At 36.2% G+C, this 21,703-nt stretch overlaps 1 protein-coding gene across 5 annotated transcripts in view; it reads right to left on the bottom strand.

The window, feature by feature from the left end:
• Positions 1–11,457: 11,457 nt before the first annotated feature.
• RTKN2 (rhotekin 2) overlaps positions 11,458–21,703 on the bottom strand; it is an 83,786-nt gene continuing 73,540 nt past the window's right edge. For all 5 annotated transcript variants that reach the window (XM_027597086.2, XM_027597084.2, XM_027597085.2 and 2 more), the window contains 3 exons: positions 21,100–21,265; positions 16,997–17,104; positions 11,458–15,782 (listed from right to left, as the gene is read on the bottom strand). In XM_027597086.2, the coding sequence (XP_027452887.1) occupies positions 15,247–15,782; positions 16,997–17,104; positions 21,100–21,265 (810 nt within the window). In that variant the 3' untranslated portion in view covers positions 11,458–15,246. The remainder of the gene's footprint in view (positions 15,783–16,996; positions 17,105–21,099; positions 21,266–21,703) is intronic.

Below are 21,703 nucleotides of genomic sequence, written 5' to 3' on the forward strand. Positions count from 1 at the left end.
CTCTGAGAGAAGATAACAAAGATAAATCAGTGAAAATAAATAATAGGAGAGAACTAAAGCAGGGAAGGGTGTAGTATGAATTGCAATCAGGATTCATTGAGAAAGTTATGTTTACATTAAAACTTGAAGGAAATAGAGGAAACTGGGGGAAGAACATTCCAGGCAGAGGAAACAAGTGCAAAGGCCCCAAAGAGGAATATGCTTTGCATATTCAAGACAGCAAAAAGGCTGATTTGTCTGAAGCAGAGGGATGAGGGGTCCCAAGACTGGGAGGAGATAAAATCAGAGAGGTAAGGGGTCAGCAGTTCATATAGAGCCTTGTAGGCCATTGTAAGAAGTTTGGCTTTTACTCTGAATTAAATGGAGAACCTTGGTGGTTTCTGAGTAGGGAAGAAATACACATTGTATGTTAAATTGCCTTTTCACAGGATCCCTCTTTCCACTAGACTGAGCACACACAATAGGAAGCTAAAAGAAGTAGGGAGACCAGTTAGAAGATGATTGTAATAATTCAGACAAGAGATAATGGTGGCTTGAATGAGGGTAGAAGCAACAGAGAGGTGATAAGTGGTTGGATTCTGGACGTATTTTGGACCTACATCCAACAAGATTTACTGATGACTTGGACATGGAGTAGGAAGGAGCTAGAGAAGCCAAGGATGATCTCAAGGTTCTTGACCCTCTCACCTAGGAGGATGGAGTTGGTATCCTCCAGATGAACTGAGAAGATCAGGACCAGGAGACAAGAGTAGAAGGTCATGTTAAGTTTGGAATGATTATTGAGCTTCCCAGTGTAGCTATTTAATAAGAAGTGGGAGATGTAATTGATACATGCACCCACTTTTATATACGTAAGAAATTTTTGGAAATATACATCAAAACAGTTAACAGCAGTTACCTCTGGATAATGGGAATCTTCATAAATGGCACTGGGATATAAAAGGAGAGACTAATCCATGTCTTTTGTTTGTTTTTAAATTTAATACCCTTCTGTACCATGTATTACATGAATGTATGTATGTGTTACTGTGTCCTGTATTACTTTTGTAACTAGAAAATCATATACAATTTGTGTGGTTGGTGAAATGAATCAAGTCATCACAAATAAATCTTATCAGAAAAGCCCACATTGGACCAGGGTCTTGGCAATGTCCTTTCAAGCTCTGACACTGATTTCTATGACTGGGAATTAACTGCTAATTCTTACCTTCTCTTCCTTCTCAGAGCTCTGTGAAATTTGGTGTGTAAACAGCCTCTCTAATTCACTTGCCTAATCTTGAAAACAGCACCAAGAGCTCTCAGCACTTACCCACCTCACAGGAAATTTGAGGTTGGATGAGATAAGGTGTTCAAATACTTTGAGTTACCACAAAGACAGGTGCTCATGGAGGCAGGTTATCATGAGTCCTGGAATATTAAGACATAGTAAAAAGAAGCTGTTTCTGCCTTTTGATCACACAGGCATTTTGATACTCTTGAACTACTACTCTTCATTTAGTCTGACGTAGAACGAGTATTTCTCCCCAAACAGTATTCATTTTAGCATTTTGTTCATGCCTTCTGTCAAACAAGATTTCCGCAGCCTTTGATTTTTATCAAGATTTACTTGACTTTATTCTTCAAAGCATTTAATTCAAAGTTCACTCTATCAGTGGGTGGATTAGTTGAGTAACTGAAATATCAGTGTTGAATGTCATAAGAGTTTGTTAAATTATTTCTCTTCACAAGAGATATACTTACCAAAGTCATGTACTAATGAACAATGAAGTGACTGTCTAAATAGTAGACATTGTTAAAAGAACTTACTGGTACACAGTGAATGAAAAATAATAAACAGTGACAGCTCTAACAAACGTTCATTCAATGCCCCTAAGTATTCTTCTGAGACCATTATGTGTCAGGTACTGTATTAGGTGCTAATGAATACAAGAAGAAAACACATGTCTTTTCCCTCATGAAGCTTATATTCTGCCAGAGAAATGCCACATTGTGTTTTAAGTTTGGCATCACCATTTTAATGAAGTTTTTGAGATGCTATGTGAAGAGGAAATTGGAGGTTACAGGCTGTACCCATTTCTGGAAATTATGTAGTTGATTACTATTATTTTGAAAAAAACCACCTTTAGTCCCACAAAGGTAAGGAGAAACCCAGAAAATCACCACCAAGCAGAATCACAAAGTACAGTCAGTGGAAAAAGTTGCAAGTCTCAGGAAAGATAAGCCATCTTTATATGTAAGACCTTTCTTAAAACTAGAACTTACAAGAAATTAGGCTGAATGTTCTAAAAACACTGTAAGATTAAAAAAAAAAAAAACACCCAAACAAAAACTTATGTCAAATACAGGCTAGAAGTTCACAGATATTATGGACTCCTGGGAGTGGCTTCTGTCTCTGAAAGGTGGTTGAATTAGACTGCCTTTGAGATTCCTTCCTAGCTTGAAGGAACCTAAATAAGTACAATTGTGAAGTTATGTTTTCTCTAGAGAAAGATTTCTCAATAGCCAAATACACCCAAGATGCTGATTCTATTTATATTTTATAATTATTTAACAATGATCTCAAACCAGAGATGGAGCTAAAGAAAACAAACAGGGCTTGTTAATTACTGAAGAGAGTTAAATAAAAGTATAGATTTTACCAGATATTTTTTTTTTGCCTTAAGTTCATTAGAAATCTTACCATTTGCGGGCCAAACGTCTGTCAAATTTCATTGGTAAACCACCAAACTGGTCAACGATCAGTCCAGGGTCCCCTGCCACCACCAGCATCCCCAACTCCCCAGAAACCTTGCTAACGTCTTTCCCCTAGCTTTTGCCTCCCTGTTCTAACTAATTTTCCACCCACATTTCAGATTTCAGTGCCAACTTCAGATGACTCTTGTTTCATCTTAAAATTTAGTTTACCATTCCTCGCTTCTATAATTATTCTTTAAAAAGGCCTCCATAGTAAAAATAAAAACTCACATTTTTGATTGGCAGCTTCTCCAAGTTGACTGGCACTTAGGTGCACATCCTAAGCCAATGAGCATTTGATTGCAACAGTTCCCCTGGCTCTGATTCAAAAAGGGCTCCTCTGGCAAAGCCATTGTCTCACTTTCGAATGGTGTCCTTCAGGAAGAGCCCAGGTTAACCGAACATCGGAATTCATGTTAATACAGTTACCGCATGACTACTGGCTCCTCACCTTGCAGCCACCCCAAGCTGGGTTGTCTTCCAAGCAGTCTATTAGATGTTTCTTGTGCTTTGAACAACTTCAGGCGTTGGGACGGTAAGAATAGCCTTAGCAGCTAACATTTACTGGACACGTACTATTTCCTTGGAACTTTGCAGATAGCTTTATGTGTAGTTTCTCACTGAATCTTTGCAATGACCCTCTGAAGAAGGTCCTATCATTACCCTTTTACAAGGTCTGTGGCTTAGCAGCCTTACGCTGACTGGCTTAAGGCCAGTGGGTGAAGGCAGCACCTTTCCCTGGGACTCAGCCCTCCGCTGGTTTCCTTCAGCACTGTGCTGGCCAGACTGTGGAGTGGGATTCCCTGTGGGAGGGAGCCGGGCCATCACGCCTTCGCTTTCTCTTCTCCATGCCTGCCTCCCCTTCTAGGAGAGCTCATTCTCACCTTTTCTTGACTTGTACATGTGTATCTTGTCCTTGTTTTGTTTCACTTGGAGAAATCGTCTATAATTCAGCTAAAACTTCTACTTGATGCATGTAGATAGTGTGAAGTTCCAAAAAGAGATACCTTCTATGTATCTCAGTAAAGTTTTGTTAAAGAAGGACAAGTTAAGTGAGCGATTTACCAGAAACAGGATTGATGAAGAAACATTATCTTGATTTGAGGGGGACAAATACGGAGACTTTATAGCCATGGAGGAACAGAGCACACAGTGAACCTGTTGGCGTCCTTCTGTCTCTTCACTGGAATGGGAGTTGGCACAACAGGGAATGTGGCTATCAGCCCGTGAGGAAAGGACATGTGTCGTTTAATGAGATATGTTCTCTCCTTAATTCATGGTCCCAGGAATCCGTTCAGGGCTCATTTAAGCCCTTGGGAGACGTGGAAGATTTGGGTGCCCCCTTCCCTCCACCTTATAGAATTCAAAAACAGGAGTACAATAAAACCCATTAAATTTAATCTTATATGGGTGCTGGAATTAATATAGTTTCTTTTCTTCTTATTGAAAAATCTGCCTCTCTCTCACTCTCTCTCACGCACGTGTGTGTGTGTGTGTATGTGTGTGTGTGTGGGGGGTGTTGTTGGATGGAGATTTGCTTAGTTTTGTAAACTGAGTAATCCAGTACTGAGCAGTCCAAATGGAAGTTTCTAGAAGGTCCCAACTAACTGCAAAAAGGAGAAAGAGGAGTTAGTCTAAAGCTCATCAGTTTCTAAATTGAATGTCTAGCAGCACCTCACTAAGACTCAAGGAATGCATTAGACTAATGGTTTCCAAATCGCTGTGGGAAAGCCCACGGTCCTAGAGAGCAGCTTCTGGAATGGCAAGAGTGGGATCGGCAGGCAACAGGATGGGGAGGCCATGCGCTCCTTACTCCCTTTCCACTCCAGAGTAGTTGCACTGAGACCTGTTTTATTATTAAAAGACCCACATAAGATTTTGCTTGGAAATGGGGTCCTGCTGCTGCAACAAAAGCATAGAATTGTGTACTTGTCATTTTAATGCTGGTTACTGATCAGAAAAGTACTTGTGTTTTTTTCTGGCACTGGAACTAAACCCCATGAATCAATCCAAGTAATCTATAATCTCCTTGAGGACAGAGACTAGCCTTCATCCTCATCTTCCCCTGACCGGGCAGCTAGCAGAGCCCTACATATGATGGGAACTACTAAAGTGCTGGCTGAATGCATGTCGTGTTTTCCCCATTACATTAATAATACAAGTCACCTGCTACTTCCCAGGAAGTTCACGGCAGAAAATTAAACAACAGAGTATTTTCACTGGTGTTGATCAGGCCTGTGGTACATTTAGCCCGACACTTTCTGGGCTCTCCATTTGAAGCATTTTATTTTAGTAATTGATTTGGGTTGAAATCAGTCTAAAGTGGCATCATATCTCTGCATTTTTATTGAGTTTCATTTCTTGGGATGCTTTGCTGCATGAAATAGCAAAGGTGTGGAAGTATCCTGGGCACACCATTCTAATTTCCTGAAGAAACTTTGAATGACTCATTTGGGGATGATGTCAGCATTGCTCTCATAATTGACTATTTAAAAAGCACTTTTGGTATCACAAATTACGAAAAAAAAAGTACAGTTGCATTTTCCACAGAGGGAGGCAGGAATCATGAACTCCATTCACAGGGCTTGGTATGGATGGACGTATGAGGTTTGCCCTGGGCCCGTGAATGTTTCCTCCCTTCAATCTGTTCATGGCTCTGGGTCCCTCTTCACAACCCTTCAGGCCTCTCCTTCCTCTTGCCTACTGAAAAGAGAATTTGATAAATTCAATCATGCTCAGATGTCGCAGGGGGAAGCAATTTAATGTGTCACCCTCTGTTTGTAAAGAGGCTGGTAGGTAAGAAGAATCAAGTCAATGGTGTCACGTTAGTGACCTGGATACATGTGAAAAGTTATTTCTCTTCTTAATTTTTTTTTTTTTAATCAAGCCAGGGAAGGCTTGATCCTCTCAGCACCTTTGTATTGACAAAGCAAGACTCAAAACTAGCCCCTGCCGTCCATGGACTTCCCAGGTAGCGGTGGCGTGTACAGGCTACTGTTTTTCTTCTTCTAGAGACATGGCGAGCGTGCTCCCCCAATTCCAACTGTCACCACTCCAGCCCTCCTGCTCTAAAGACAGTAGTAGGTCACAGGTTATCTGGATGCGCTCAGCCCACATGGCAGAGTTCTTCAGAAACTAAACGAAAGGCAAATATTTCAGTTCATCTGACATTCAAGGCAGTTCATCCAACCCTATGCTTCATTCACCTTATTTCTCACTAATCCCCAGCCATGTGCAATTAAACCATTTCAGGCCCTCGGCATACCCTATATTTTCACGCTTTTTAAGGCCATATATTGCTATGGAAACAAACCCCCCAAAAGTTACTGGTTAAAACAAGAAGCATTTGTTATCTTACTATAAGTTTTTGTGGGTCAAGAATTTAGGAAGCACTTATTCAAGGCGAGGGGAATGAGGCTCCACCTTTGAAGAGAAGTGTCAAAGAATCTGTAGATGTATTTTAAACCACCATAATGCTCCTGCCTTACCATTTGTTCTGTTCCCTCTGCTCAGAATGCCCTTCCAAATAGGCATGGCCCCAAAGGACATGACTTAATAGTTAGCAGCATCCTGGTCTCTTCCCAACAGATCTGAGTGGCACCCCAAACCCCAGGCATGGCGATCAAAACTGTCTCCAGATATGGTCAAATGTTCCATGGTGAACACAAATCACCCCTGGTTTGGAACCACAGTTCTAGATGTTAAAAGTTCAGTGATTTATTTTTGTAACCCCGAAACCCCGATACTAAACAGCTTTAATATGCTGTTGTATTCACTACTCTAAAAGACTGTTCTAACAATCTAGAATGTGACTTTATTCTTTCAACTTTATGTTGCTGAGGACTCTGATTTGTCCTGTCAACTGTTCCCGGGCTTCCTTCACTCCTGACTCCAATAGCCTTTCAATAAATTCCCCTACCCACTCTCTTCTTTTTCAAGGTCTGGCTCAAATACCATTTCTTCCAGTTCTCCCTGATTTCCTTAGATGGAAGTTATCTTTTCTTCCCCTTCATATTTCTATTATAATGCTTTCCACAGCTTGGTAGTCGATTCAAGTTTACACATACCCAAAGCAGGTCCCTCCTGAATGCCTCCTGGGGCCAAGCATCATGCCCAGAATAGTATATGCTGGATCTTATTGTGAATGAAATGGATTTTCATTTGGGGCTCCAATACAAAGGGATATACCCAGGGACCACATCACTAGGGGAAAAGTTTGGAAGCTAGTCTGGCAAAACTTGCCCTTAATGCTTTTTTGCTCTTTCACATTTATTAGAGGCTGGGAGTACAATGAGGAAGTTGAGCACTCACTTTGGATCATGAATGATGATGTTCAAATCCTGTCTCACTCCCCGTGAGACTTTAGGCAAGTTACTTAATTGTTCTGTGCCTTAAATCGCTCATTTGTAAAATGGTGATTGTTATGATACCACCCTGAGGGGATAAAACGAGGCAGATCAACTTGGAGCTGCTCTAGCTGAATTAGGAGAGGGAGAACCAGAGGCTATTTACTTGGCATCACTCTCGCTGGGTCTACCTCAAAGGTTATCAACTCAAGAGCCTAGGGCTCTCTGGATTAGTTTGAGATAAATACCAACAGCCATTCCAGCGGTTTTACTGATAGGAAAGTTGAACAGATGAATAAATAGCTTGCCCAGGCAACATGGCTAGTTAATGGTAAGCCAAGGACTAGAAAATCCAATTCTCCCAACTCATAAACTGAATACTCCTTCCACTAACTCTGCCAACTCTATTGCTGATGTCAACTATTCCTATTTCAGTTTGTCTTATTTTCCTGAACTGGCATTCAAGGTCCTGCATGTGGTCCAACATACCCTACCTTTCCCCTATTGCCAATTTTACTTTAGCCATGCCAATCTTCACCATGTTCTATGGATTCTTACCTTAAAAATAGGTTCACTGCCTTATCTAATCCATTCTTTTCCACAACTTTCATGACTACATTCCCCCCTTAAATTTGAATGCTGTAAAATTAAACTCCTCCGGGAACCTACTGGATAAACTGATTTCTATTTTACTTATTTCTCCTAGATTTGAAAAATCTTCCTATTACGACTTGCTCTCACATTGTCCCAAGATACTCATAGTATATAATTTTGCATTGCTTAACTCATTTTAGTAGCGAAAAGATACAAGGCATTTTGCACTTGTTGAAAAATTGCTTTGTAAAAGTTCTCATGTTTCTGTCTGATTGCTCATAACTCTTAAAATTAGGTGTTTGTGTTATACTGAATACTCTTTTATATCGCCTATCGTTGTTTTATGTATTATCTTTTCAACTAATTTCTCAGGTACACTGGTGGTAGATAGGGATTGTTTTAAATGTCTGTGTACAGATATATTGCTGTTAGATATGCAGAATGCAAATTCAAGCAGTAATTCACTTCAATATTCTCTAATATGGTTGATCCTACAAACTCTTACATGAACTTCTCAAAAATAAGTATTCTTTTTAATTTTGCAAACCCCAGTGGTGCCTAACATAGGGTTCTAATATAGGGACAATAAGTATTTGGACTCATTTTTAGATATCTCTTAAAGTCCAATATTTTCACATCAAGTGAAAAAAAATGGGGCTGGGTTAAAATTCTTTTAAGAATATATGTATGTATGTGTATATATTAGCTAGATCTTCTCATTCCTTTCTTTATACCTTTGTTACAATTTTATATGTCACACTATAGAGACAAGGTAAGAACTTATATGCCAGGCCCTGGGCTTTATGTTTGTTACCTGCATTATCTTAATAATCATGGCTATCCTATGAGGTAAATACTATTTTTACCTTAAAGATTAGAAAAACCAAAACCCCAAATTTAGATAATGTTAAAAAAAAGTCTCAAATTACACAGCAAGGTCGCACAGAGCTAGAACTAAATCCAGGTCTGATTCCAGAATCTACACTCCTCTAACTACCATGCAATGTGACCCCAGGCAATTCTTCTGTGTTTGCTTAGTGGGCTACTGAGTTAATTCATATGCTTAGCACAATGCCCTACACATATTTACCCAATGCTATTCCACCATCAGCATTTCACTGTGACAGGATTAAAAGGTCAATAAGACATGCTCCCTGTCTTTGAAAAACCTAATTTGTGATAGGTAGAATTCTAAAATGCACCCCAAGATGTCCTGCCCTATGAATATATCATGCCCATGATCATATTATATGCAAAAGAGATTTTTCCAGATGTAATTAAGGTTACTAATCAGTGGATCTTGAACTAATGAAAAGGGAAATTATCCTGGTGGGCTACATCTACTCACATAACTCCTTTAAAAGTATTTTTCCCCAGCTGGTAGTGGATGGAAAAGTCAGACAGATTTGAATTAGATAGATTCAACTCCTCCATGAGGGGGATTCAATTCAGCAGACTTAATGAGTTGTTGCTATCTTCGAAGAGGGGGCCGTGTGCCAAAACTGGAGCGTGACCTCCAGTTGCTGAGAGTGACCCCTGGTCAATCCACAAGCACTAGGAACTGAATTCTGCCAACAGCGGAATAACAGGTAAGCCTAGAAGTGGATTTTCCCCAGAGGCTCCATATTAGAGAGCCCAGGCTGTCTGGCACCTTCATGTCGGTCTTGTGGGATCCCAAGCTGAGAATCCACTGGAGCCCATGCAGAATTGTGATCTAAAGAAATGTGAGATAATAAATGTTTGTTGTTTTAAGTTGGTAAGTTTACCGTAATTTGTTATACAGGGGACAAATTCACAAAACTAATATGTAAGGGAACACAAAACTATGAACAAGGACTTGGGTTGTAGAGGTAGGAATAAAACACAAAGAAAGGAGTAATTATCCTGGTGGAGAGGTTGAAGAGGGCATGAAGTCTTGAGGAATTTAGAGGTGCTACCATTTTGAAGAACAAATAAAATTTGCTGGCTGTGGGCTGAGGGAAGAGTGCATGAAGAAGAGAGGGAGGAGAGATGTTCTAGGCAGAGAGGATAGCATAAGAAAATGATGAGCAAGCAGAAACTTGTTGCGGCAACGTCCAAATGCTGAGAGCAGCAAGAGAAATGCGCCCAGTAGGGCGTGGCAGGTTGGAAGGGGACTATGACTGACGCTTTCCGCCAGCTGTGGAGAGGCCTGGACTTTTATCCTGCCAGCACTGGCAGCACTTACAAAAGAGTCCTTTAAAACTAATTGAAAATATCTGGATTGAAGACTTGATGGAGTATATGTATGTGTCTACAATTTTATAGTATATATATATATAAACACATGTTTTAATGTTTGAGGGAAGTGGATAGATAACTCTTCTTAATACTTTTTCTCCTCTTTAATATAAAACGAAAATTACCACAACTAAGTAAATTAAGATGTTTATTAAGATGGCTAAATTCAACAAAAATGTATCTACTCACAAAAACAGAAAGAAAATGGTTTTTGAGTAAACAAACATAAAAATACAACACTTAGAAAAGTACCCATTTTCAACAAAACCATCTATTTAAAAGACATTTTTTTGAGTATAGTTGACACACAATGTTAATTAGTTTCTGGTGTACAACATAGTGACTCGACAGACAAGTCTATAGGTTATGCTGTGCTCACCACAAGTGTAGCCACCGTTTGTCCCCATACACTATGGCAATACCATTGACTATATTCCCTGTGCTGGGCCTTTTATATCCATGCCTTATTCATTCCATAACTGGACACCTGTATCTCCCACTCTGCTTACCCATTTTGTCCATCCCCCCTGGCCCTCTCTCCATTGGCAACCATCAGTTTGTCTTCTGTATTTACAGGTCTGATTCTGTTTTCTGTTTGAAACATTTTATTTGAATATCTTGAAACATGTTTATGACATGGCATAATTATGTATATACAAGATCTTTTCAATCTCTCCTTCAGTAGTACATTAAGAGATTACCTTGTCTCTGAAAGCAAACTGCTGTGATTTAAAACACAATTTTCAGTAAGATTTGGAATGATTTTGCCTAGTTTTCTAATTATCAAACATGCTAGGACTGGTATTTTTCCTATATTCAGATAAACAAAAATATTTATGTAATAATCTCCTCAGAGAATGGGAAGCTTTTTAAAAAAAAAGAAATGTTAAATATTTCTGGTCATGTTTCAGATTCAGAAGTAAAATGTTGAAATAATATAATTGAGCCAGGATAGCTCATTTCTCTCCCCCCTCCCCTGAGGAGCTCCATGGGAATAAATTAAGCAGGGAGGGAGGTACATTAGAATAAGGAGTCTCCTTGTGGCTAACAGCAACTGAGTAGCCTAGGTCGCTAATTTATTATCAGAGTGACTTAAGCTCTGGGCAAATTCTATATCAGTAACCTAAAACTAAGTTTATATCAGTGAATTTTTAAAAGAGTATACTATAAGAAAGATTATATGTAAACATTTTAATGATTATTAGTTATAGCAAGGTTATCAAATATTAGTCATAATAATTAGCAGCAGCTTTGGGTATGTCTTTCTCTGATTGAGCTGATTTCACAACAGTTTACTTCTATCAGTCTAGCACAGAAGGGGGTACCTAAAGAAAAAGCTAGCAAATGTCTTCATGAATCAGTTCCTTTAATGTATAGAAATTTTAATCACATGACATTGGCTTCCTTACCAATCTTTAAAAAATACTTTAAAAAATACATACCCATAATAGAATACTTTTTTTTTTTTTTTTAAGAGTGCCAGCAGAGTCGGGGGGAGGGGTAGAGGGAGAGGGAGAATCTCAAGCAGGCACCATGCCCAGCATGGAGCCTGACGTGGGGCTCTATCTCAGGACCTTTGCAATCATGACTGGAGCCAAAATCAGGAGTTGTACCCTTAGCCACCTGAGCCACCCAGGTGCCCCATGAATATGTTTTAATCCATATGCTTGACCTACATTTAATTAAAAAATAAAAATTACAAACAATGCCAATTACGCAAGCATGTTATAAAAAATAACACCCCCTAGCGTATTTTCAAATGAAATCTTGTCTTTTTAAAATTCAAAGGTAACACCTTTTCTAGTGTTAACTAAAAATATGCATGATCCAAAATAAACTGTTTTTTCATAGAACTATTATTAGCAGTGAAGCAGTTACATTTAAACATGTAAACATTTAAAAATAGTGATGCCTTTGAAATGTAAGGGCACAAAGTCAACTCTGTCTACTTTATAGTTTAAGACTAACAGAACACTATCCAAATGATCATCAGTTAAAGTTTAATTACTGTTCAATAATTCACTCTTTAAAAGGACAAGGGCTTTGATAAATTCTGACCACAGGGACAGACATTTTCCCTGCCAAAGCACTATCTTCTTGTTCCTGGTACAGCGTTCTGTCTGTATCTAATACAGTTGTTCCTCATTCATGGTAACACAGGTGATTACATTCAAATGGCATTTACCATAAATTGAGCCAAACTGCCCTATAATTTCATTTTGGACTGAATTAATTAACTTCTCAGTAGGTGACTGAGGTGCTGAACACAAGCCTAAGGAAATACTTGACTGCTTAACCTACCTTATTATGAATCATCTCTAACACAAGGCAGCTTCCATTTTTAATAAACAGCACCAGAAAAATTTACTTAGTAGGATCTCAAACGGTAAAGATAAGGCATTTATAATAAATGAAATTAGTTTTCCACATACATGCACATCCATTTAAAAGAAGTCAGGGGGCACTGCAGACAGTTAAGGAGGATTTAACCAAACTCCCCAAGAGTTGGCACGCTTGATATTCTGAAAGACTGTGTTTACCTTAGGAGGTATGTGTTTATAATAACAAAATGCCGTCTTTGTCTTTGGCGAGATGTTTAAATAAAAAACTCACCACTTTGTAGCAAGTAAAAATAATACTATCTTAATGCTTTTGTAAGTAATTTATGTCCCAGAGCTTGAAATGTAAATGTAATTTTCTAAGACATTATCTTCAGATCATCAGAATTATCATAATATCATAAAATATCTATTCTTTCGGTTTCTCTAATTATAATATTATTATCAAGATCTGACAGCTAACTCTTTGTTTTCAAGTTTATAGTCTTCATATATCAAGAAACAAATTAAAAGGACAAAAAAGGAATGTGAAAAGGCAGCTCATAAAAAGCTGAAACGTCTTTTATTACATGACATATTTTTATCTGTCATAAACTTCCGGTTTAGGAAATGAGAAAACAAATACTTCTTTTGACGAACTCCTTGACAAAGTGTTTAAGTATTTTTAGATTTTTTTTAACTGTGGAAGGAAGGAAGGAAGGAAGGGAGTAAGAAGGAAAGAAGGAAGGGAGGGAGCCCCGACTTTGTATTATACCTTTTGGGGGAAGTGAACTAACATTTAATGAACACTACTCTAAAGGAAGTGAAGCTGAAGCCTTCAGCCTGATCCCAAAGTCTCTGTAGCATACAGCTAGATGGGCCCCCAGAAATAGCCTGAGTAACTGTGGTCCTTGGTCAGGCTTCACATAAATATTTCTAGGAGGAAGGGCCTCAGCCTTGTTTTCAAAGTATCCCACTGAGGGCACAACTGCTAGGTAGTTTCTCTATGAATAAATTCTCTTTCCAGTACACCTTAAATCCTTCTTGATATAATATGCATGAGGAAATGACAAGAATATAATTTGGAAGTTTTAACACTGGTTGTTACAAGGAAGGCTTCGACTAAAAAAAAAAATTGCTTAGATACCAGTTTCAGAAACAATTTTGCCTGCAACATCTTCTAGTTCAATAATTTAGTGGCAATGACAGCCACAAACACTGTCAGAAACAGCAGTGAGGTTCAAAAAATAAACAAAAATTTAAACAATAATATCCTGTAGATTTTTAATACGTCATTTACTGAATTGGCAACCACAACAGAATTTATGAGAGCCTTCTTGTTAGAAAAACAAATTAATCCTACCTTTGCAGGTTTTCATGCATGTGATTGTCTCTACAATTCTCTAAGGCAGGCACATGGGGCTTCCTTCTCACCAAATACTATGTCTATCCTGGTGTCGCAGGTCACAAGAGACCTTTTGTGTCATTACTCCCTGGAGTTGCAATTCTTACTAGGAGTCCCCCGCAAACACGAAAGTAACCTGGCAGTTACATCATTCCATATAAATGAAGAAAGACTGCTATCTAAAAATAATGAAAGCCTCCATTTAAATTAATGTTACTTTTCTGTCAAGTGTTCATTTTACTTTGTAATAATGTAGTTCTGATCCAAATAGAGTTCTCGTGAGCTTTAAAAAGATCTCTAGAGATTAAACACAGGGCAGTAATTTAATTCTTATATTTTTATTTCTTGCAATGACATTTAGGGTTCAGTGTGAAGTCAGATTTTTTGTGCCATTGCTGACACCTTATGGAAACTGTTTTATTTGGAAATTCTGATTTGGTTTTTAAAATTGTTCAGCTCTTGTTTACAAGAAGCATTATTATTTAAAAAATGGATTTTTGTTCCTTTAAGGATTCATCCTCTTGCTATTAATTCCTCACTTGATTTCATAATCCTGTTTGGGTCACTATGATTAGTTGCTATGGAAATTACCTCCTATGGAAATGATTCCGATGTCATTGTTGTAAGAATATGACTTTTAATGAATAATATCAATAGCAGACATCAACCCTTACTAGAAAAAGGAAATTTAATTAAAATGTTTTAAAAGGATTAATTCTGAAAATTATTATCATGGCCAACTTTTCTGATATTTTTGAATTGGCCATCTGCTTTTTAAATAAGTATTAAATGAACTTTAAGGTGTTAATCAGCTACTCACTTCCCCAAATTCCAATGTCACAATGGAAATTAGCACCATGCATAGAAAAATGGAAATAAAGAACATTTCATTTACCTTTTCTCTAAACTAATAAATGTTATGCTTCACTTATGAGAGTTAATGTCAACAGGATTTCAGGGCTCATCAAGGAAACAACTCTGAATAGCACATTATAAATTCCCTTTAAAGATGAAGAATTTAATATTCCAAGATTCATCTCAGGAATTTGAAAGGTCAGTGAGTTAACTAGTGTGTTAAACAACAGATGAGAGCCAGTGAACCATTAGATGAGAATTCCAGAATGCTAAGAAGAAATTTTCTTGGGTGGATTCTATAATTTGTGGTTTGAATAAAACTTTAGAAACATTCCATTACTATTAAAATTCTCACAATGAGAATATGGCTCATATTTAACACATTTTAAATTACTAGACAGTCTCTCCCCAAAGAAATTTTAATGCCTTCTTCTGCCCTAGTGCTTGCTCACTGCTGGCACTAATTTAGGAATTAACCCTTCCAACAATTAGGATATTGTCTAGAAACTGCCTTTTACACTCTACCAGGGAAATCACTTATATTCTGAAGATCAGAAGTAAAAGAGAAATCCATTTCTTCATTATAAAGCATTTTTAATACCTAATAGCTTATTAATTATTGACGTAAATCACTATCATATTTACCAACATAATTACATATTACCATATCTCTAGTGCTTCTGAATTAAGCCTAACAGTTATAGATTTTATTAAATGCTTTATACATTAAGGTTTTCTATACTTGTGCCTGCAACCATGATCTAGGGTCCAAAATGTCTTTGATAGATTTCTGCCTTGGAGCTGGCACTGGCTTGGCTTCAAAATTGGTTTTAGTGTCTGTGTGTTCACCATCATTTAAATGATTTTTCCTGGCAGGAAGAAGTTTTCGAGGAGCAGCCATTGGTTTCTGGAAGTGATGCATTAGGGTTGATAATTTGGTATCCAAAGGCGAGGTCCAAGACACACTTATTTTCTCCCAGTTGTCCTTAACCAATTGATCTGTGTTGCTCTGGGTTTTTAAGCTGAGTGGAGCTTTATCAGAAGGAGGAAGGGGAGCGCGTCTTTTTTTCCCTTTCCCATCATGTAACTGCTTGCTTGCAGGAGATAATACCTTTTTCTGGATAACCACTTGATGATTACCATCAAAGAGGCTGGCCCAAAGAGGTGGTGAGGATTCTTCATGCTGACCAATAAGAAACTGTCCATTTGTCTCTTCAAGTTTTTTTTGTATTGCATCAGTTAAACTTTCAAGTTTTACAGGTGAATCAATGCCTATAATAATTTTGAGAAAAAATATATGGGGGAAAATTTAAAAATTGTGTACATTTTGAGTTATTGTTTTCTAAACCAGTATCTGTAACAGTCATCAAAAACACATTGGATAAGCAAGTGGTTTTGGTTTAAAAATAACCCTACCAACAGAACCAAAAAATAAGATCATTCACTATGCACTGCACACACAAATATATTCCAAAATAAATGAGTAAAAGCCAGTTTTCAAAGGAGTGAAGTTACATCAGGTTTTTCAATCCTACAGATTAAATATTTATTAAATAACTTTTCTTGGATTTAAAATCTATTCTGACTTCTAGGTAAGAGTGGATTCCCTTTTTATAAAAGCCTGATATGTAAACTTGGACAAGTATAACTGGATTAGCATCCTTTCCTGTAGACTAGCAAAGTCTCTGTTAATAGGGGAAAATTCCAAAACCAGAAACCCAAGGAAACAGAGTGAAGCCCTGATATCTGTTTGGTGATAAAGATGCTGGATGAATTTTTCCTTGGGAGAAAATAAAAGAACAGGGATAAATGTCTATTAAATGAATTACTGGTATTAAATGAATCACTGGTTGTATCATTTTTAATCTAACATTTTAAAGTGTGTGTAAAGTACATATTGTGGCAAAATAAAATAGAATTTAGTGTTGACCTGTGTTTGTTCACAGCACTGTTCACTCAGGCAATCCCACAGAGAAATAAATACCCTTCAAAGTATGGGAAAATGGAATATTCATGAATCTAGAAATTTAAAATTTTCCAAAGTATTAAACTTAACCAGTTTTTTGACCTGAGATGAAAGCTACCATTTATTAATATTCATTTATCAACATTCTTTAAAACAAATTTAATAAAATACAGAAAAAATTACAGAACATGATTATATTTTAGAATCTGCAAGTTTACATTTTCAGAATTTTCATCAGCTACTCAGCTAATATTTATTTTCAGTGCACCCTTATTCATTTTGAAGCCTTAACATTTTGTTTGATCTGAAGCATTCAAACTATGAAAAATGTGTATTCATTAATTTTGTATTAATTCATCTATTAAACATGAGTTCCTTAGTCTATAATCATAGTCTTTTTTCATTCATTTTGACTGTGCCCTGAAAATTTTAGCATTTTAATGTCAATAGAATAAGCTGCTTGAGTTGGACAATGTTGTTTTTGTTACCCTGCAGCTTAGAAAAGACAAACCCCACTTACTCATATCATGGTAGACTGAGGTCGCCTCTTTTGTCAAGAACAAAGGTGGTTTCCGTGGTGACATAATCTCAATTTTCATAAGTTCTTCACAACAATGCTTCCATTGGCCTAAGAAAGACAGAAAAAGGAAGGCTAGTTTAAAACATAAATGTGAAGACGTATACTTCATTTTCAATAGGTATCAACATATTTTTTGCTGTGAAAAGTAAGAGTGAATTTATAAAGCATTGCCTTAAGGAAGCCACAAAAACCTAGTACTACCTATAATTTTAAAGTCCAAGTCTAAGCATAAGAGTAATCTATTTGGAAAATAAAGTTCTGTGCACAGATATAAGAAGCTAAGATCTCTAGGCTATTAAATACTATACTATTTCACTAAATGGTCTAGTAAATGAAATTTCTATTCATGGCAAAAATTTGTACAAGTTCTCCTCTTTTAAATATTAAATAAAAATATCCAGTACTTAAGGCAGTTGAAAGGCAAAAATCAACTGAAATAGAGTTATCTAGAAGGAAACAGTGCTTCTCAAAAATGGTGTTAACTTTGAAAATTCTAATTAAGAAATAAGAATTGCTTATTTAACAATTATTTCTTCAAATGATTATGCTTTTCAAAATTTGTATAACTCTAGAAAAATGCTGCATTTTCATTCAAGTAAAAGGTATATAAGAGCCTATTACACATCAGTCAAAATTCTAACTAGATCTAATTTATTTTAGGAAGGACACTTTAATTAAAGCCATTAGTCATTTGGAATTAAAAAAATACTCTTAAATAAGTTGTTTTGATTTTTAAGTTAAAATTTAAGAGTGTGGACAACATTAATTTTTCTTTTAATTATGTTTTACTATTTTCATCTTAAAATGCTCAGACTTTTTCTTCTGAGTGGATATAAAAACTTTAACCTTTCCATGTTTATTGTGTGCCTGCGTGCTGGATAACAACTGTGTCAGAGACTATGTGCCTCTATATCCATGTTATAAAAGTAGGTTATTGCACCTCACTATTCTTATACTCTATCTTACATCTGTAGAAAAGTAAATGTAATACACATGTGCCTTTTTGGAATGATTTATGATCTATATTTCTCTTCTTCTTATTATATTCTCAGTCTCCATACTCAATATCCAATTTAGTTATTTTCCATAGCTTAAAAATAAAAGACATTTCATGTTTGGTCAAGTTATCTATTCATTTTTGTTGTTTTAAATCTAATATACAGCCATGGTTATATGGTAATATGCATAAATTTTAAATCCATCACCTTCAATAGCTAAGAAACATAAAAAACCTTTTAGTATGTTTTATTACAATGCTAAGTATAGAATATGGTAAAAATTTCAAAATAGCCCACGTAGCATCTCATAAAGGGAATGAAATCTTGAGTTTGAGGCTTCAAAGGTTGCTCTGCAGAATTTAAATCTAGTAGGATCTGAGATCTGATAACTTATTCCTCCCCTCCACTTCCTTTTTTTAGATAAATATATAAAAGCCAGCTTTTCCTTCTTGGGGGCAGAAAAAAATAAGGTCTTATCTAATAGAAAAATAATGAAATACTTTGAACTAGCAAACATTTCTCCATCAAATCTTTGGCAAATTATGAAGTATAGTATTCTCTCTACATTCATAGATGAAAGCTTTGCATTGTTAAACTGGTAGCAGAATACTAATCATGTTGAAGACTGGAATATAAAGCCATATTATCCCATGCGTTACTGAAGTCAGAGTCACGTGGTATGTTCACTGATCAATTTTACAATGGAAACATTTATTTTATCAGTGAATAAATTAGTATGCACTGTTATACCTGATACCAACATGCTAACGTAAAAATAAAGGCCCCGTATGAAATATTAAACGGCTATGTTGTGTTCACATAAAATCTGTACACTGAAGATGTTTACCACAATAATATTTGCTATAACGTTCCCAGTCAAAATGATCTGTTATGCTAAGCTGCTTATGTAACTCAATATTTATATTATTAAATACTTGGAAAAAACGTTTGAGCCACCATTCCTAGCTCTACCCCTTTTGATCAACCAAAACAAGTGTCATTCCTCTTTTACAAGTTCGTTAGCTCTCAAATATTAAAAATTAGCTATGACACCCGCCTTGCCTCCAACCTCCACTCTTCAGGTTGTTCTTCGCCAGGCTAAACAGACCTACTGCCATTTATGTTTTTTCTTGGTTTTTAATTTTCTCATTCTCCTGATTTTCTACTCTTAATCAGAGTCAAGTAATTGAATTTTGCTCTAAATATTAAGTTACCCTTAGTTTATTCTGCCCTAAATATCTATCCTCTACTTTGTTCTACACATCATATTTTACCTAAGGTCACAAGAGGCTACACTTACACTTATCACTTAAAAGTCAATCTTTAGGATAGTACAAACATTTCCATCTTTGCTTCATATCTTCATTCATGAATTCTAAAGTGCAAATCTAATAGAATTTATACTTTAAAGATTGGCAGATTTTATCCACAAATCATTAAATACTAAAGAAGTAGCCAGATGTAAGAACCTACTTGTCATTCCTTCCCTATTTTGATGGTAATATCATGAGATTTGTATCCCTGCAACTCCCCCATTTTAGCATGATAAATTATTTTACCTACTCTGGCGAATAAAAACATAAGACCGTCTAGTAGCAGTTGATATCCAGACCATAATATTCTGCATTTTTACCTCCTTTCACCCCTCGTTCCTGTTTTTATACACATAAAAAGTGTAAAATAGCAGAATCACTTCTAAAAATAATATAGTCTTTGTAAGACAGACTCTCTAGAGCAGAGCATTTAGGAAAGCAGTTAAAATTTCAGATGTGATCAGCAAACGAAAGGAAGTTGTTGTCTTTTAAGTTACACATCTAAGATCAGCTGAAATTAAAAAAAAAAATGTAGTGCATGCTGATAAGCATGGAACAAATATTTAAACATCTATCTTCAGTGCCTAGGGGTAGTACTTAAGGGAAACAAGTCCTAAAGAATTCCAGGCTATGGAGGGAGTCCTCTGGTTTCCTGCAGTAAACCAGCAATCTCTTCAGGCCTCAATTTTCTCAACCTCAGAGCAGAGGGAAATCATTTCTGCCCTGCTGGGCTGTTGTGAGAAATAAATGAAGCCATGTGGTATGTGGAAGGTAATCAATAAATTTAGTTCCCTTCTTTGCCCCCACCCCAAACATCACTATAATACTTGACCAGGTCATGGATCACAGTAGGCTTATAAAAATTAATTTGAGGACAGCAGGTATTAACTCTTTTATAAAGTTTTCAAAAACAGATCTTAAGAAGTCCTAAAATTTCTGTAGGATTATTTCTAGGAGTTGCAGAAACAACTTTGTATCGTTTGGAAATGGCTCTCTTTCGTAATTCTATAAAAAAAGCCATTCTAAAGACATAAAATACTGGTTGAATCTAATGGTAGGCTTAGTTTGACTAGAAATAGCTGTTATCAATAGTCTACATTTTCAATATATGACTTCAATATTTTCTTGTTGATAAAATTCCTCCTTAAATTGAGAATATTAGGACCTCACATATTTTACATAGAACTCTATTATATTACTGTCACATTGTTTTTATAATCATGGGCTGTATTATTGAAACTGAAAAACCATATGTATGGTTTAAAAGAAATCTTTGGATGATGTCCAAGGTGATATAACAAATCTGGAGTTACCAGAAGGTTACATGAATCTCTTGAACATTTCAAATTTTAGGATCATCAGTAACCTAGAGAAGTTTTTTACTACTCAAATGGCTTCTTATCCCTTTGATTAAACACACTGCCTTAACCAGTTAAAACCCAATATTTTGAAAAAATGTGGTCTAATTATTTTAGGGACCAGAGAAACTTAAAAATAATAGGTAGGGATACGAGGAATTCAAAGGTATAATAAACTACAGTAAGTCAGGCACTGGGGAAAGGTTGAGAGAAAAAGGCATCGATGCATTGATGCTATATACTATCATTTTATTCAAGAGCATAAAATATCTTGATACAAACCATATAAGATTATAATTTTAATATTTAGATTGCTTTGTGCATCCTTTCATGCTTCATGAATACATTACTAGCAAATCCAAACATCAACTTACTAAGATCAAAGAAATGTTGCCAGAAGGCTTCCATCCATTTCTGAAGATCTTCTCTATTGTCCACTGCAAAAATATGAGTTACAGCCTGTCCGGCAACAGGGTTGATGACAGAGAAATTATGAATTTTTTTCTTGGCATCCTTATCCATTGCCCGAATTCTGGTTTCCTAAAAATTAAGACAAAATTGGTGTTTTACAGGAGAGTATTTTTGTATGATCAAATAAATGTTTTACTGCTTAGCTACCCTACTTACACCAGATGCAATTATAAATCTTATTGCTGATCATTTAAAATATGTAATTTTGAGAACTTTCAATATTCAGACTCAAATTGATAAAAAATGCTTTGTTTGAAAAATACTGAGTAATGTTTCAAAGTATGCTACGTAGCGAACGTACTTTAAATTACATGAGATTAAAACATAACCTGTTTTAATCTGTTTAAGTAGGAGTTTGCTGTCTTTTATATACATCTTAAAATTTGCAATAAAACAAGTACAGCATGTCATAACTGTAATGTGAATTATGTTAACTACATTTTCAACAGTAATAAAAGAATCTGTAAAATATGTTTGTTATTCTAATATTTAGGCATTATATACAGT

The sequence above is a fragment of the Zalophus californianus genome, chromosome 15 (assembly GCF_009762305.2).
Source record: "Zalophus californianus isolate mZalCal1 chromosome 15, mZalCal1.pri.v2, whole genome shotgun sequence".
In the NCBI taxonomy this organism is placed as follows: Eukaryota; Metazoa; Chordata; class Mammalia; order Carnivora; family Otariidae; genus Zalophus; species Zalophus californianus.